The 18,632-nt window shown below is 41.5% G+C and overlaps 1 protein-coding gene across 1 annotated transcript in view; it reads right to left on the reverse strand.

Annotated features, from left to right (window-relative positions):
• Positions 1-4,312: 4,312 nt before the first annotated feature.
• MYOM1 (myomesin 1) overlaps positions 4,313-18,632 on the reverse strand; it is a 66,231-nt gene continuing 51,911 nt past the window's right edge. Inside the window, exons 28-37 of the mRNA XM_072328612.1 lie at positions 18,410-18,477; positions 17,180-17,293; positions 16,528-16,615; positions 15,802-15,840; positions 15,614-15,719; positions 13,970-14,133; positions 11,883-11,919; positions 11,561-11,583; positions 10,002-10,057; positions 4,313-5,288 (exon numbers count right to left, since the gene is read on the reverse strand). Coding sequence (XP_072184713.1) covers positions 5,007-5,288; positions 10,002-10,057; positions 11,561-11,583; positions 11,883-11,919; positions 13,970-14,133; positions 15,614-15,719; positions 15,802-15,840; positions 16,528-16,615; positions 17,180-17,293; positions 18,410-18,477 — 977 coding nt within the window. The 3' untranslated portion in view covers positions 4,313-5,006. The remainder of the gene's footprint in view (positions 5,289-10,001; positions 10,058-11,560; positions 11,584-11,882; positions 11,920-13,969; positions 14,134-15,613; positions 15,720-15,801; positions 15,841-16,527; positions 16,616-17,179; positions 17,294-18,409; positions 18,478-18,632) is intronic.

Genomic DNA, 18,632 nt, shown 5'->3' on the forward strand with positions numbered 1-18,632 from the left:
AACTATTCTGGTGTTGGGCTGAGTTACCAAGGGGAAGAAGTGGATTAATCAAGTCTTGGAAGCAGAAATATGGTTGCTGTAGCAAAAATGGTGTGCAGAAATGAGCATTTGGGGCAGCTGATGGTTTCTGGATTAGTGCTGTAATATCCAGGGTACTTCATCAGGGCTGGGAGGGAAGTGATGAAGTGGTCATGTGGTAGGAAATGGCCAAACATCAGCCATCTGATGGAAGTGATGTGGATGAAAGAAACCTGCATCAAAAGAAAACCCACCTGTGGGTTTCCTGTGGCCACAGGAGATGGTTCTGCTTCTGGAGATCTCCCTCTGTGGCCTCAGCGGTTGTGGAGAAGAGTGTGACACATGAGGCATTAAGAGGATCATACATACCCAGAGAGAGTAAATGGTGTTTGCCTCAAAATATGGTACTCTGCAGGTATTGATTAGCAAATCCATGTAACTGATTTCAGCATTCTTTTACAGAGAAGTGGGTAAGTTACTTCCTGACAGGATTCATTCCAATAACCTCCACTTCTCACGGACACTTTGTAACAATTAAAATTACCTTGTCAGTAATAGGTCGTTGTCACGATATTGAGCAATGACTGCAAAACAACTACTCTGATACTGAGACATAACTGCACACCTACTATGTACTGAAGGTTAGGAAGTATTATAAATCATACAAAAACAAACTTTGGTGTTAAAATAATATGGCTAGTCTATCACCCATGAAATCTCAACTTGAACATATTAGTGTATAGTAAGATCAAGGCAAATTCATACTCTTCATTCAAGAACGCTGAATTTAACTCAAGGCTTTTTTCCCCAGTGTTTTTCTTTCCCCGTTCCCAGGCTTTCTGTGTGTTAAGGAACTGTTTTTGCTGCTGCAGCCTTTCCATGACTCTTCTTTGCTGTTTGTTGATTGCTCTTTGTATTCTTTTCTTTTTCCGCTCTGGGGATTTCTTTTGAATCAGGTGTCTCTTCTGCGGCAATAATTCCATCTACATGTGGCTTAATATCTGATTTAGGAGAAGTAATAAAATGTATTTTATATTTACTGTGCTCAGCAGCATGGAGGTATGTTCCATTCCTTTTCCCACACCCATTTAAAGGCATTCAGTATCACAAATAGTGTTGGTACTTTTCAGAGAGCCAAAGCAAGCCCAAGTATTTATGTCTCTAATGAACTAAATTAATGGATGGGACCTGCAGAATATGTTCACGCAGAAATAACCGCTTCTCACGTAAGTAATTACGTTTACAGAACTGCTCACAAATGCCCAAGTCACCCATACCAGCAACCAAGAGAGTCTTTGGGCAAAGTATATAAGATAGATATTCTGATAAAGTTGGAAGTTAAGCCTTATTTGGAGATAAGATGCTCTGAATGAGAGAAATGTAATTGTGAAGAATAAATCAATGTCCAAGCAGCAATTATAGGAGCCTGAAATAAGGGTAACAATAATATACAAGAATGCTGAATAACCAGAGACCTTTTTGTTTTCTGCCCTTTCTCCAGACTGGGTGGGAAAATGGACATAATTCCAACATTTGACATTGAATGTAAAGGTGAAAATGCTCTTACCTTTCTTTTCCTCTTCCTGTTGTGGTTTGCTCGTAGTAGTTGCTTTTTTCTTTTTAGATACAGTTGTGTTATTTTGACTTTGTCCTGAGATGCTAACAGCGTGCTTAGCCGTGTCAGTCTGGCCTGACACAGTAATCACAATCACCTGCAGCGAAGCAAGAACAGAATTGCACAAGCGAGAAGTGGCAATATGTGACAGCTTTCGTTTGAGATCATCGTAGCTGAGTCCCTGGAAGCAGTGTGTACAGAAACAAGTATAATTTCAAGGCACACACACCTTCTGAACCTTCTGGATGCAGAATCCAGACTATCTGGGAGGTGGCCCACTTCTGTGTTATCGTGCAGTTGTGCTGAATGGACAGAGGCAGGTGAACAGATTTCTGATGCTGAAGTAGTAGACTACTGCTAAAAGTAGCTACTGCTAAAATGCAATCCTTTAGATTATGCTAATCCTTAGTAATAAACAGAAGGTCTTGCAAGGGGCAAGTCAGCTTCTTGTTTGGGCTTGGGAAGATGGACAAGAGATGAAACGTTGTTGCTTTTACATGATCTGGGATGGGGACATAATGACCTACTTTTCATCTTTTGGCTGATTTCATATCATACTACGAAAGAATTAAAGTTAAAATGATGAAAGCGTTTGATGTTTCTTCTTTAAACTCCCAAAGCTTGCTGCATCTCAAATTACTGATATTCCCCTGGTTGTGTTTTGAAAATTAATGAATTCATTTTACTTTGAAAGACACCTACTGTAACTAAATAGTCTGCACTATTTTTAACTGAGATTATGATTCATTAATGTGCGTAATTGCACACTTAAGATTGCAAGAATCCCATTAAATATTTGAGATTGAAATATTCTAGTAGATGAGACTGTGTAATGACTGAATACATTTGCTGTTATGTGAAATGCTGAGAACACAGTAGTTTTATGTAATTTAATGTTAAAAATCCCTCTGATGTGAAATTAATTCTAGAAGAAAATAAATTTATGCCAGATAAAGGTAGCATATAGTACTTTTCGTGGTACTGGACATTAAGAAATCCCTCACGCGTCCACTTGGCCTTTATCATTAGCTATGGCTGGCATTAAGCCTCAGATGGCAAGGATTTAAGTTAGCATTAGCTGTGCAGAACTTATTAGTGTCATCTTCACAGAATCATGGAATCATAAAATCATTAAGATTGGAAAAGACCTCTAAGATCATCTAGTCCAGCCCCCCACCTACCACAGATATTATCCACTAAACCTTGTCCCTAGGTAGCACAGCTACCCTACATCAATAAAGATATTGAACTGCTGTCTCAGTATTCTTTCCTTCATCCCCCAGGCTGGTCAGCTGGTCATAAAAGGAGAGGAGTTTGGTCAGGCAGGACCCACCTTTCATGAACCCATGCTGCCTGGGCCTGATTCTCCATAGGCCTCCTTTTTGTGGTCCTTTACCACAGTGGCCAGGTTGAGCTCATACTGTTCTTTAGCCTTTCTGATTTTCTCCCTGCATAAGCTAGCAGCTTCCTTGCACTCTCTCCAAGTTGCCTGTCCTTTCTTCCTGAAAAGCCAGTACTGCAATAAAATGAGTGCCTAGGAAACAGCACCGCTTCTGCCGTCGCTGTAGTTAAAAATGACAAGGGAAAGTATGTGAAGGGTGCACTCAGGTATACCCTTACACAGAACACTGAAAATACATACAGCAGCTCTTTAGATTTTGATGTGAAGAACTGTGCTATTGTGAGACTAATTCTGAGAAAAATTATTAATATGGCACATCACTTTAGTTAGCAACTGGGCTGAAAACAGCTTATGAGCATTTCTCATAGAATCGTATAGAATGGTTTGGATTGAAAGGCACATTTAAGATCACCTTGTTCCAACCCCCTGCTGTAGGCAGGGACACCTCCCTCTAGACCAGGTTGCTCAAAGTCCCATCCATCCTGGCCTTGAGTGCTTCCAGGGAGGGGACATCCACAGCCTCACTGGGCAACCTGTTCCAGTGCATCACCACCCTCACATTAAAGAAGCCTAAATCTATCTATCTTAGTCTAATAGCCTAAATCTACTCTATTCCAGTTTAAAACCACTTTGCTTGTCCTGTAACAATACCCTTATAAAATGTCTTCTGCATCATATGATATGTACATGTCCAATTGAATGGAAATAGATACATGTTCCATTGCTACTCTGCAGTTAATAATCACTGATACTGTTGCAAAATGGCTAACAAGGATCTTTTAATCTATAGAAGCGCGTTCTGGATCTGGATGAAAGGTTCTGAGATACTTTTGCCTGAACCCTCTCCCCCCCCCCCCCCCTTTTCTTTTTTCTAGTTTCCAATGAAAGTTGTTTTTGTATTCTCAAAGGACCTCGAATAAACATGTTATTTCTGATCTCCAGTGTCGACTGTGGATGAAATTACCTGAGGTTGCGGTCTAACAAAGTACTTACCTAACAACCTTCAATCAAAATTCATAATCAGAACCACATGAAACTACTCCTGTGGCTGAAGTGGCAAAAACGCCTTGTTGAGCTGTGAAGCAGTGAAGGTCTGGGCAGAAAAACGTGAAGCGATGCCATCAGGGTTTTGTGGTAAAAGCTTAAGTGAAGATTAATGTGGATCTAAAGGAAAGCTAGAAGTAAATATAGTGGTGAAAGCATTAATTTGGTAAGGTGATGTGAACAACCAGGACAAGCTGTGACCTCCAAAACACGACACAGTGAGACAAACTCGTGATAGAATGAAAGAAGTGAATCCATTTATTTGTGAACATAGAGATCATACATTTCTGCAGACACATGCACACATTAGTTTTCTGGCCTCCTAAGTCTAGTTTTCATTTATATTACAGTACTTTTACCCCAATTGGGCAGATTAAACAATACTTATGGATGTAACCTACACCCATATTAAGGCCTCTCTAAATTAACACAGCAATGCAGAGGGGCCTTAATGTAGATGAAGACCAGCACTAATTTCTCCATCGTTTGAATTCTCTAACACATTCCATCTACGCTACATTACCAAGGTTGGAACAAACCTAAACTGCTGCTCAAAAATGCCTTGACCATTTTTCAGTCTTTCCATCTATCTTGTCAGTTGCCTCCACTGAAATGCTTCTTCACTCTCTTTGTTTGCGTTGCGGGGTCAAACACCCCAGAAACGAGGTAAAATTGTGCAGATGTGTGTACAGCCAGCATGCATTTGGCCTGGGTGGGGATGGCACAGCTAGGTTTTGTGACGTTAGCAGTAAGGAAGTATTTAGGAAAGGCACTATTTTCCCCGGCACAACTGAGCACATTAGAAACACAAGTGAAGTGAATGGAAAAATCCAAGGCTACCTGCTAAAACAGAAAGCCATTTACACACACGCTTTATGTCCACACTGTCATCCAACCCCCCCCACGCTTTTGTTTCTACTCTTAAATTCATGCTTTCGTTTTCTTATCTTCATTATTTTTCTCCTGCTCTTCCTCCGGTATGAACACACTTACGGTGACATCGCTGGTCTCCGTGCCATACTTGTTCTTCACCACAAGGCTGTACTTCCCAGAGTCGTGTGTGGACACAGCGGAAATGGTGAAGCTGACGTTCTTCCCAGACTCGAATCTCAGGACGCAGTTGGCATCTGACACAAACGACTTTTCGTTCTTCAGCCACGAGACTTCTGGAGTAGGATCGCCCCAGACAGTGCAAGACAGATTGAGTGCCTGCAGAACAAGTACAGAAGGGCCCCATGAAAGTCAGTAAATATTTGCTGTGATTTCTGATCCATAACTTTATAAATGTTCCCTCTCCCTGCGTTTCTTTCCCTGCTTTTAGTAAACAGATGCGTATCATCAGCAATCAATAGCTTCTGTCAGTCTCCTCCATTATAAAGGAAAAGAAGGATCTCAATTCGAAAACTCCATTACAAAGTTTTCAATATTTTATGCACCTTCTTCTCTAATCCTGATGACCAGGGCCTTCTCCATGCATAATGTTTAATATAAAATCAGATATTACCTTCATTTTTGTGTGAGACACGAAACAAGCGTTTGAGGACCTATCAAGCAGATTTGTTCAGGTTAAGCTCACTACATATTTGCCACAGAAGAAAAGTTTGGTGCTGGAGTAAATATTTTGCTTTGATGCTTGTAAGGTTCTAAACCCCGGCAAGCTGAAGGAATCATGATCAGAGAATCAGTAGCAGCTGAATGGCTTCTGCAGGCTGGTAAGAGTAATGTGCACAGCATTCAGATCTCATTTCTTTGTTGCCGTCAGCGGAGAGATACGTGTTTGAGAGATGCTGTTACACATGGACTGAGAGGATGCTGTTATCCCCTCCTCTGGTCCCAGCGCTGTGGGAATATTCTCACAGAGCTTGGCAAAGCAAACATCACATAGGGAGTCAAAAAGCGTTCATATGAAACCTCGGGGGCACAAATGCCTTTCTATGGGCTTTTATTTAGGGAGGAATCAACTTATGACAAAGTACCAGACAGCGCATGGGGCCAAACTTAAAATGTCGGTCAGAGCAGAAGCTAACCTTTTCTCTAGTGTAATTTGAAGGATTTTTACTGCAGAGAAAAAGGTGCTCAGTGATCACAGTATCGTGCGAGTTGGAAGGGACCTTAGAGATCATAGAGTCCAACTCCCGGGTTTCGAGCCGTCTGTGTAGCGAAGCGGCACTTCTACCCCCTAGCACCACAGGGGGGATTCGAACCCCAGGCCACCGGTGTTGCAAGCAGCAATTCTACCACTGCGCCACCGGGGCTGTGGCTCCACCTGTCTGAAACCAAGCTTCTCCTCAATTTGTCTTAAAGCCTCTTTGATTAAAAAAAGAAACAAAAAAAAAAACCAACATCCAAAATAGGGCAACTGAGAAAGATTCACATTTGGGCACTATATGCTGCCACTGTTAGCGATCAATGTAACAGGCTACCTTCCCTTCACTTCCCTGCTCCTTATCTGGTAAGTTTGATAGTGGGAGATGGGACAGAATAGAGGCATCCAGAAAGCTATTGAAATGAACAGACCGGGTAAAAACTGAGATCTCTGTTTAAAATAAATAAATAAAATAAATTGTACTTCTGAGAACAAAAATCAAACTAACATAAATCCCACGTCCCCTGAAGATTAAAATGAAAACAAAACGGAAGGCAAAATATTTCCTCCACCACCAACACGTGCATATGTCTTGGTACTGATGGAAAGACACGTCCTGGGTGTGAGGCGGTTAAAGCCTGGTGGAAATGGCCTCTATCTGACTTCCTGTAGCACCTATAGTTGATGACAACATGGGGACAGCTTTAGTCTCAGCCAGGAATTGCACACGTGTCCCTTACAGCACTCAGTCTTTCTTTACCGTGTTCTAGTTTTCTAGCATGCGTGACATCATCTCTGAGTTGCCCCAGCTGCCACTGCAAGATGCTAATGAGCTTATGTCCTCATCCAGACTGCTCTGTCAGCGACGTTATGCAAACCCCAGGTGTTTGAAGTGGTGTCAGTACTCCTTAATTCAAAGAGGTTCAGTAGCAAAAGGAGGAGTCATCACTGCTAGGTCATTCCCCAAAATAGCCCCATTTTGCTTAACCTCACATCACTAGCTCCTGTTTGACAGTGGTTCTCCTTCAGATGTTCCCAACTCTTATTGCTGATTTTCCAGCAACTACTGTGCAGAGATATATCTTATAATTCACTGTGTACATGGCGAGATCTTCGGTCACGCCAATGCTTTTTTGGAAGACAACTCCACAGTTATGGCCCCTTAGCCAAATGGAAGTGGTTACCCACTGTGGCTGTCCCTATCTGCTTCAGATTTTCCATTCTTTGGGCAGGAGACTGTCTTTGCTCATGTGTTCATATCTTCATTAGGACTTGAAACACGTCTAGACGTTAATGGCATCTATCAGGAAATCTGATCTATCTGAAAAACCCCACGTGAGCAAACCTCACCTCTCAGTATTTCGGAGTTCCACACAGAAGTTCACAACCTAAATATGTAGCCAGGGCACAGATGGCCATACACCTGAAGCAACTAGCTGCTGCATGTCCAGACCTCTTGTGTTTCTGCTTGTCTGTTCTGCCTTACACTGCAGATTATCATGAGTAGGGAAGTACCGCGGCAGAGGGAAATATGTTGTTGTATTTCAGGTACTGCTATTCTCCCTGCATGTTACCACATACATTCATGGTGGTTTGGGCAGAGTGTGAGTTAAAGCAACAAAGTCATGGGAACTCACTCCCTTCTTCCAGCCCACCTGTGGAGGCACCAACCCCCAGCAGAAGAGGAGAATAAGGAGCTGGCGGGTAGAGGGATGTAATGTACTGCTTCCATGTCTGAAAGTGCACATCTGTCAGGATCCAAAGTCTTCTTGTAAAAATAACCCCCTCTTAGTTTTAATAAAACAGCCACAATTTGGCTGTCTGTGCACAAAACTTGTGCTAGTTATTTCCTGTCAGCTAAAATTCCTCCCTAACATGAGCTGACACTTAGCCCTTTCCAATTACACCGCCATGCTGAAGTGCATCTATGTATGTCAGCTGAAGCCTCTTAGGCCATCTGGAGCACTGTTTGATCAGCTCTGGTAGGTGCTGGTTCGTGCATTCTCACACATACCTTCAGCTCATTTGTAGAAAGCCAGCAAATAGCATCACAACCACAGCATTAAGTCTATGATTGAGACACGCACGTGCCTCAAGTTCAAAATAGCTTGAACTATTTTGTTCATAGAACTCTAGCTATGGCTGAACTTCTATTCAGAATCAGAGCTTGCTATTGCCAGTTTTCTGCTACCTCATTGACCCTTTAACAAAGCTGTGGTGATTGTGCAGTTTGCATGGATTATGCAACAGATGCAGAAAACTGCCTTCCTCCTCCGCTGTGTAAGCAAGCAATAGGCAGATGAGCCAACATCACCCAAACAAGCAGTGCTTTCCCCAAACACTCTCTGTCCTACCCTGTTTCTCAAAACAATCATCTACTGCGTTCAGAATCATGAGGTCAGGGATATTTGTCTCAAGTTCTGGGAATTTTCCATTCGCTTATTCAAACATCACAAATGTCCTTGCTTTCAAGGGCAATGTGTGTCTGGGTAATATTTTGCAACTCATTTTTTACAGACTCCTTTTTTTTGTCAGATGTACACAATTTGCTTTAGTGAGCTTATACTCAGCTTTGACTCTCTTTGGCAGAGAGCTTAACGCTGATAACAAGCACCCACATTTCTTCCCTGACAAAGCAGAATGAGAAGCTCATCTCCAATCACAAGCAGCATTAGCTGAGAGTCTGCAAATGCACTGCATTTCTTTCTGCGTTCTACCTACCGTTGAAATACTTGTATGAATGGTGCTTGTTTTTACAGTATTCCCAGAGCTGCTAAATCATTCAGTGAAAAGGTTTATCAAATGGTGTTTCAGTGTTCCCTGAACTGCTGTAGCCCACCATCTGATAACTACGAATTGCATTGTTAAGAGACTCAGATCAAGGTTTTAGAGTCTTAACATTTCTGCCTAGCTCATTATCAGATACCTCTAACCCAGCTAAACCACTACTAGGTGAAAGTAGAAATATCAAGCAGCTGTTTTGCTGTAGTCATCATGTTACGGGTTTTTAGTTGTGCTCGTATGCCTACTTTTGGTGCTCGCCCACACTTCACACTCTGATGGCAGAGTAGAGGGAGGTGAAGAGCAGTTGCTTTTGGTCTCAGACCTACTCAGACCTACTGTACTGCAGCTTGTAGAAGCAGAGTGCAGGTTATGAGATTACAAACTGACCTCTTGGGGCATCTGGTCTGTGCCTGAGCAGTGGCACAGCCAGGTTCCCCTGAGAATGCCTTACAGTAATCTTTTTTTTGCTAAACTCTGCTGATATAATCCAGTGCCTTCTGACTTCATTCCCATTTACGCTGATGAAATACAGAAAACTTCTTCCTTTGGTCTGGAAGAGAACTGAGTTACAACAATTTACTAGTTTTACACTGTTTAAAAGGCAGACTGCTGACTGTTGTGCCAGGCTGTGAAAAAGTTAATTCCATCAGGTACAGAACGAGTAGTCATCCTGTAAGAAAAAGGGAATTAAAACATTCCCTGGCGTAGCCATTATCAATGGCACCCAGTTAGTAAAAATCTGACTGTGAGACCTGTGTATGAATATTTAAAGAGCTGGTTACATAAGGAGTTTGAATCACAGCTCACACTGTTGCCTCACTTTTATCTAATTCTTAAGAAAAGACACTGCCCTAAATAAATAAACCCATCTGTGCAAGACCACGGAGTTACGTACAGAAGACAGGGAATGAATAATGTGACAGATGTCAGAGATGGAATCTTTACAAATAAAATTAAAAACAAAAAAAAGAAAAAAGAAGAATACTTTGCTGTCATTGAAAGGCATTTGAGCTGTTTGGCTGTTGGGTAAAGCTTCAGTGAATTCACTGTACCTTGCCTTCCTGGATGGTGACAACATCGGGCAAACCTCCAAGCACCCGGGCGCGATCTGGAAAGAAATGAGCATAATTTACTTTGGTGTCTCAAAATCAACTGTGTCCCAGATTTTGTTCCCCCTCCAGTTCTTTCCTCTTATCTTATTTGTGTACAATTTGTCTCTGATATCTGTGCTGGGAGAGAACTACTCAGCATTCTCAGCACACCATTTGGACTTTAGAAACATTCCATTCACAGCAAAAGAAGCGTTAAGGGCTGGTGTCAATCACCTACCAGGCAGAACTAAAGTCCGTGTGGTACGTCCTGCACATTTCACCATCAATTCAGTGTTACTTGTGATTACGTACAGAAAATAATAACATTGATTTTTTGAGATCCGGTGCTGTAAGCGGTTAGCGGGATAGATGAGAAGTGCTGCTTTTGATTAGAAATGAATGGCAGCTAAGAAAGTGCCGGAGCTTATGTTTCCACCTAAAAAAGGCTGCAGTCTCCGTGCCAGCAGTGAAATTTCTCTGCTTTGTGTGGATCTCCATGTAAAAAGGATCAGTATCTGGTCTACAGCTTTAAGCTCAAAGTCCCATAGGAATCTTATATAAATACAAATAAGCTGATCACATGCAGGCTTTGATGCACTTATTCTGGGACATGGATTATGTTAGTTATAATCTTGGTGAAGCCTGGCAGAGTAAGGAAGGGACAACAGAGAATATTAATATGCACTCTGGTGTAAATGACAACCTGATGGAGCATGACTATGCTGCACTTGCCAGCCCTGTATGAATCATGCAGAGATAGAAATGAACTGCCCAGGGCAGGGCTGTTAACTGGTCCTTTCCTGCCATCTCAGCTGGGCCTATCAGGAAATGCTGTATGTAGCACAGCCAAACCCCTTTCTCTTTCAAGTGAGGAGTTAGCTCCAATCCTTCTACCCACTTTTCTCTGTTTTTCTTAAAATCCAGCTCCGCCTTTGTTTTTGTACAGGTCTGTAAATCATCTACACTGGGATGACTTTTTGTGTTGCTACAATATTCCAAGTTGAATTCTAATGACTTATTTAGATAATTATTACATACTTTTATTTTAATTGCTGTGTTGGAATTGAAATGTATCCAAAAGTACCAGAAGATTCAGAGACCTGTCCTTAAACTATGCAAATGTTTCTGCTGCTTTCTTACCCATAATGCATAGAGCCATTGAACATTTCAGATAGCACAAAACCAGCTGAGTGATTTCCTCCATCTTAGAAAACGGAGTGACTTTTGGGCAGAAAACATGCATGAGATATCTCAACAACAGAGGTGATTTTTGGATAAACCAATTGGTAATGAGAACGAGATCTTAGGCTGGAAATATCCACACAACCCACATTTACAGTGTCATTAGTTGCAATGCACAAATGTTAAATCACTCCTCTTACTACCCCTGGTGCTAGGCCAGCCAGAGTTAGGACATGCACATGCAATGCCCTCTTTCTCCCAGAAGGCAACCTTCCAGTATAGGGGGAGAACCTTCATAAACCATTTATTGCAGTTACAGTCAAAGAAGCCTCACTTACTTTTCTCTGCAATCGCAGCTTGCCTAGATTAAAAAGAAACAAAGAGAAAATGCAATTTCATTTAATGTTTAGGTAGAGTGATTGAAAAATAGATAACTTATCTCTTAAATTGTCTTTGATTGGTTAAAGAAAACGCCTCTCATCATTTGGCAATACTGCTTTTCCTTCATTACCTAACTATTGCAATGCAGTCACATGCAAAACTCCTACAGGTTTCTGTAGGACTAGGATTTGTTTCATAAGGTATTTTTAGCTCTAGCACAAAACAAACAAATACCATTATTATTTTATGGGTTCCACTGCTGGATCGCATAATACTTACTTTAATCTCTGGAACTCGGCAAAGGCTTCATCAAATGCTTGATAAAGAGAAAAGTTGATTTTAAAGGTAGGTTCAAACACAGGCTGTCACAAATGTTACTTTAAAATGTAGATCTAAATTTTAAATGTAGACATCGGTAAAGAAATATTAATGTATGGAAGCATGCTGTGATACTATATAATCTCTACAGCACTAGATGATTCAACTGATAAAGGCAGTCATGTATTCAGCAACCATTTATGCACATATGCATGTATAAACACACTTCTTTTTTCTACTAAAAATAAAAATTGAACACAAAGACATAGAAGGAGAAAGTGTTAGATTGAAATTACCTCATAAAATAGAGGAAGCAACCCAAAATATACCACACTCATGTTATTCAAGCTTTTTTGATCACATACCCCTATTAGTAAAAACATTTTTGAGTATTTACATTCCAATACATAAATATGCATTTATTTATAAATTATATACTGGTGTTACTGAAGTTCTCATGCTTCCTTCCCACAACTCAGTAGATTGTCTTGTGCACTTCACAGATCACTGGCTTATGGATACAAGAGATTTATTCTTTCCAAGTGCTTTTCACATCTGCTCTAAAGCATCGCACTGATGGCCATAAACAAATCAAGCAGCAAACTCTTGTCTCCCTCATAGATTTAGGCTTGGCTAATGTCACATGGTTGGTCAACATCTCCTACTTTGAAAGGGAAGAAAAAATTTCTTCTTCTCAGAAGGTGAGGATAGAATACAGAAGGAGCAATTTGGAGGTGACTGTAAGGTTAGTGGCCTTCCACAGAGCTCACAGGCCCAGAGCAAAGCTTTAGGGATGAGAAACACAGGAGATGGAAAGCCAGCCACTCTGAAGCAGTTAATCTGCTCCCTGGGATGTGAGAGCTCTCTCAGAGTAAGAGCTTCCATCAGACAATCAAATTAATCTTATATGTTTCTGAAACATTCCAAAAGGGCCAATGGCATCCTGGCTTGTATCAGGAATGGTGTGGTGAGCAGGACTAAGGAAGTCATCCTGCCCCTGTACTCAGCATTGGTGAGGCCTCACCTCGAGTAGTGTCCAGTTTTGGGCACCTCAGCACAAGAAGGACATGGAGGTACTGGAGCAGGTCCAGAGAAGGGCAACGAGGCTCGTTAAGGGCTTGGAGAATCAGCCCTACGAGGAGAGGCTAAGGAAGCTGGGGCTGTTTAGTCTGAGGAAGAGGAGACTGAGGGGAGACCTTATTGCGCTCTTCCAGTACCTGAAAGGTTCTTACAGTGAGAGTGGGGCAGGTCTCTTCTCACTACTGACTTGTGACAGGACGAGGGGAAATGGCCTCAAGTTGCGCCAGGGCAAGTTTAGGTTGGATATTAGAAAGAACTTCTTTACAGAAAGGGTGGTTAGGTACTGGAATAGGCTCCCCAGGGAGGTGGTTGAATCGCCATCCCTGGATGTGTTTAAGAGCCGTTTGGATGTGGTACTCAGGGATATGATTTAGCAGAGGTTTGTTGTTGTGGTATTGTTTTGTGGTTGTTTTTTAAGAGATAGGCTACTGGTTAGGCTGCGGTTGGACTTGATGATCTTCAAGGTCTTTTCCAACCTGAGTAAATCTATGATTCTATGATTCTATGATTCATTGTGCTGATAAAAAGGGATCAGTCTTGACATCTCTGAAGAATACGGAGCCCTGTTATATCCATCAAAAGTAACAGAACAAACTTGTCCTTCACTTTCTCTTGTAAATATTATTTGAAAGGAAGAGACCGAAAAGGCATTCAATGCTACAACTTGTGTTTCACATTGCCAATCAATGCATGGGGTTTTGTGGGAAAACTCAAAAACTGTGCGGACATCTCTGTAGGCAACTCCAAGTAAAGCTGCAGGCTGGTATTTGGAAAAGAAAAAAGTCAATTATAATCTATAACTTGAAAGAACAGCACGGGGCAAATGGATGACACTATCTCAGGATGCCAAGCTGAAGGCAACATGCAGAGACCCTACAACCCAAAAGGTACCAGGTCTGTAGCAAGTGCCCACTCCACCTCAGTGCTATACCTGTGTTCAGGTAATATTAACAGTGTGAACAGCCTACCTTGCCCAGAAAGATCCACTGTCTTCTTGTGTGCGGTTTTACCATCAAAGAGTTCCATTGTGTATTTGCCTTTGTCTTGTGGAGTTGGTTCATTGATCTGCAGCCAGATCTGTTCCCCAGTGACACCAGTCTTCACTCTGTCTGTAAACCTAATCTGGGTATCACTGAAAAATACAAAACAGCGTTACTCCTTCATTTTAGCAGAATATAAACAGGATTTTCTGTGATAAATGTCTGCAGTTACTAAATGACTTCCAAGGTAGAATGGTATGCCATCACATTTTGAGGCTTTTGAAGCCAAATTGTTGCTCAACTGTAGACCAAAGGGGCAGAATTGTTATGACAGACTTTTTCTGTTCAGTTACCATTTCTCCTCAAAGTCTACAGAATGAAGACGCATCTGAGTCTACTACCCAAGCCACAGATATGTTATACAAATTTTAAAGTCTGATTGGTAATCTGCATCCTCATATGCTCACATTCTCTTCTTAGCATAAGTTTATTTCTGCTTGGGCACAGTGGGACTATATAAGGCTGTACCTGCAAAAAATCCTACTTTTGTTACAAATGGTGCTTGCCTAGTTTGAGTGTTTTCTCACGTTCTGTTGTGCTTTGGCTTTTACAGTCAAACACATTGTGACATGAGTACATCTTCATCCACAGAAAAAAAGATCAATTTTTCAGCTTCTTAGCTAGGAAGTCAATTGCCTTGGATGAAGGATATGATATTTCTCAAGCAAGCTGTTCATTTTCTTTTTAATTCATAGCTTTGAGTGTGCTAGAGAGTCAAAGATCAATTTCATGTGTTTCAAGATGAAATTAACTTCTAAAAATTAAATAGAAAAAAGACAGGGACAAGAAAGAAATATAGGGGGGAAAAAAAGAGAGAAAATGAAGAGAGAAAAAAAAATGCAGAACAATTCATATTCACTTCCAGTTTTCAAACATTTTGGACTCCTGGAGATAGATACCATGAGAAATGGGTGCCAAGAAAGGGGGAAACCTCAAACTGTCACCATGTCCACAGGAAGTGAAACAGAAAGAATATTAATAATAAAGTAAACTGAGTTGTTCATTTCTCTGTGTTTTCCAGTACAACTGTTTACACAGACTGAGAATTCAAAGCTGTCACATGGATTTGGGTACACAGCTCCCATTAATTTTATGGGGAGCTGGGCGTTCAAGTTCATTTTTAGAGTCTCAGCTCTCCTGTCTGTCCCATTTAGGCTCATAGAACTCACAGGGGGCCCTGTCTGGATTTAACTGCCCTGGGCACATGTTAAAGTTTGCTTTGCCTCCAAAACATGAACCCATGCATGAAGAGGATGTGCCCTTTTGCCCCGGCTCCTGTGAATTATGGCTTCTAGACAAGCAGGCCTCCAGGCCAGGTATCTTTGAACCAGAGACAGTGATCTCTAACAGAGCTTGCCAGTACCACAGATTATATACGTGTCACTGCTCAGAACCACTTCAGAGGAAGAAGCAGCTCCCATCCAGGAGTAGGAAGTTCTCTGAAGCAATGCAGCCCTGACTCATGAGGGATGATGGAAAGACAACTGGGCCTAGTCTTTCTCATACATCTAGGTTCTTTCTGTGTCTACAAACACCATATCACACTGAGTTTTGCAAAGCTTTGGCACTTACTTGTGCACCCATCCTACCCTCAGATCTTCCACATAATAGGTGACGAAGGAGTAGAGCCTGATGCCCTCGGCTGTGCTCTGGATTTTCAGATCCGTCGCAGATAAAGCTGCAAGAAGAACACATCTTTATATGCAGCCATTCACTGAGTGTCACGAGTCATGTATCAGAGAAGTGACTTAGATGCTTACCAATCCTTCTGCATACTTCATTCATCAGATCTGCAAAAGCTGTGGAGACAAAATCCGTAAACTAAGACTGTGTCTGCAGCTCAATCATAGTCAGTCATAGAACAAGCACTGCCTCTGAAATAATTTCCCCATGCAGTTCCAAAAGTAAGTCAGATCTACACTTTAAAAAGCATTAGAAAGCTTAGTAATGCAGAAATTTGCCTGTTATTCCACAGTTCCCAGGCTTTATTTTACCTTGATGAATACTGCTGAAGCAGAACTAAGCTATATATATATATGTATATATATTATATGTATATGTATGTGTATATATATATGTATATACATTATAACAGACTTGATTTTTGCCCAGTTGCTTTGAAATTTAAGTGGTTGCAATGAGTGGAAAAGTCTCAAAATATATGAATGCAAAAACATAAAGGGAAATCTTATAAAAATATCTGGTTCTACAATTTCTTCTTATGATTGTTGACTTACACTACAGATGAGCCCTGAGGAAACAAGTTATCATTTAGCTTAGCACCAGTCATCACATTCTCCCAAAATTATACATGTAATAAGGCATATTCAAATACTATTCATCCTGAAAAATCTGCACTGTTCTAGTGAGATGATCTTTTATGCAGGAGGAAGGAAACTACAGGAAAGTGATGTGTGCAGCTGTCTGTATTGTCTTGACCTCACATACAGGCTGCTTGGCTTACAGCATGCAGAAAGGGCTCTGACCTGTGTCTGTAAGCTTCAGCTCGCTGATGTCCTTTCCTCTGTCATCCTTCAGTATAACTTCATAAATCCCAGTGTCTTTCTTAGAAAACTGTAAAAACAGTGTTCAAATTAGTTTCTGTACAAAAATCTTCATTTATGTCCTAGCTCATCCTCACCCTTTCCCCATCCCCAAGGAGGTGCCTGACGTATGGGGATGCCCTGGTGCCCCCAGTGCCCTGCTCCAGGCTGGGGCTCTGGGATGGGGCCTGGCAGCTGGGCTGTGCCTTGATGGGCACTTGGAGGGATTCAATCTGCACAGGTCTCTGATGTTTATTCCCTTTCTCAAGCAAGTCTCTTTCAAGAGGGTGCTCCCATGAGGGTCAGAGTGAGCAGCACTTCCTGAGTGCAAGTCACAACAGAAACGGGGCCTTATTTTGTTGTGAACTGATACGCAAAGGAAGTGTCATGCTTATTATCTCTTCTGTCATCATTTCCTGAAAATATGAATAAACAGTTAAAGAGAGAAATTTGTTGAAGACAAAATGCAGACGCCTCGTGAGTTTTTCCATTTTTAAAACCCACTTCCTTTTTTGATTGTTCGGTCGAAATACCAGATCATATCTTTCATCTGAATTCATGACACTGAACATGACTAGCACAGACCGTCACTCACCTCCGATATCAGCAGGGTGCACACGCCATCTTTAAAGTCATGTTCTTCATCTACCATTATCTCCCTGTCATCTTTGTACCATACAATATGCGTTTCCTTCTTAATATTAGCCACCTAAAATGGATGAAAGCCATATCACAGTTATTCTCTGTATTTGGTCAGATGAATCTTGTGTTGCATGGATGAGCTTGTTTGAATCCTGGATCAGCATGAAAGAACGGCTAAAGCTTTACAACCTGACTGTAATGAGTTACAAGGATGCTGATGGAGGCCTCACAGTTAAAATGAAGGCTGCAAGGAGGAAACAGAAGGGAGGGAAAGAGAGGAAAAAGGGTTATCAACAGCTTCAAGGACTCCAGTGATCCAGTGAATCCAGCCCAGGGGACTTTGACACACATAAGCAGGCAATAATCAGAAAGTCTTTGAATTCACAAAGACTCATCACACCTATTAAGGTCCCTTTTGCTCAGCAGGTGGATGGCTGGATGGCTGGATGACAGACTTGAAGAAAAACGTCTAAGCTATATTCCAAGGTGTTTCATCTGAAATAAGCAGCAAGAACGCAGAGTGTTCTAGTTTTTTCTCTGCTTGCAATACCTGGGAGGATGTGCAGGGAACTGGATGACAGACCTAGCTCACTGCCTAGAACTGATGAGAAAGCTGTCAGGGGATGATAGCTCTATGGCCCTGATGCAGGCACTCTGTATTCCTCCAGAACAAATGTTACCTTCATCCCACCCTGCTCCTGTCCCTTAGGAAGCTGTGCAGCTGTATCTAACTAGTGCCCAATAACTGAGTGGTGATACTCAAAAGAGTATGCAACGAGAATATTCCCCTTGCTGAAGGTTCTTTTGCATAAGCCTTTTCCTTCTATTCCATGCACAGAAACCAACGCACCGCTGTTTTTTTCAGATATTGTGTTTCTGCAAAAAAAGCAGTTTACCGATTATACTGCTGGAGTACAAACTGTCTGGGTTTCACCACTGTCTTAGTCAGTTTTTGAGCTGCTTTGTGCTGAACAAAGAGGTAGGTTTTGCCCAAGTCTCAGATCACCTGCAGTCACCCCAGCATGATTAGCCCGTGGTGCTTTCAATGGCTCTGTCTGTATGCAATATGCAGTTGGGAATCCAAAACCAAAGGCCATCTATTCAGTCCTCTTAGCCATCTAAACAGATGTTTGATCAAAGTGTTTCTTGGAATGCTGCACTTACTGTTTTCTATACCTCTTACCTTACATTTCAGCATCACATTACACTCGTCAGTAACTTCCCATCCCAGCTGATCCACAAAATGAGGACCTGTTCAAAATCACAGACAGTTGTTTTTTTTTAAAACCACATCAGTGGTATTTGTGATACAAAAACAAAGACAAATCTGTTTTTCTTCATAAGAATACTGTGGTATTTTAAAGTCTTTTTGCTTTTCCCATTTCTCCTTCGGAAGGTAAGCGACT

This window comes from Excalfactoria chinensis, chromosome 2, assembly GCF_039878825.1.
Source record: "Excalfactoria chinensis isolate bCotChi1 chromosome 2, bCotChi1.hap2, whole genome shotgun sequence".
NCBI classification, from domain to species: Eukaryota; Metazoa; Chordata; class Aves; order Galliformes; family Phasianidae; genus Excalfactoria; species Excalfactoria chinensis.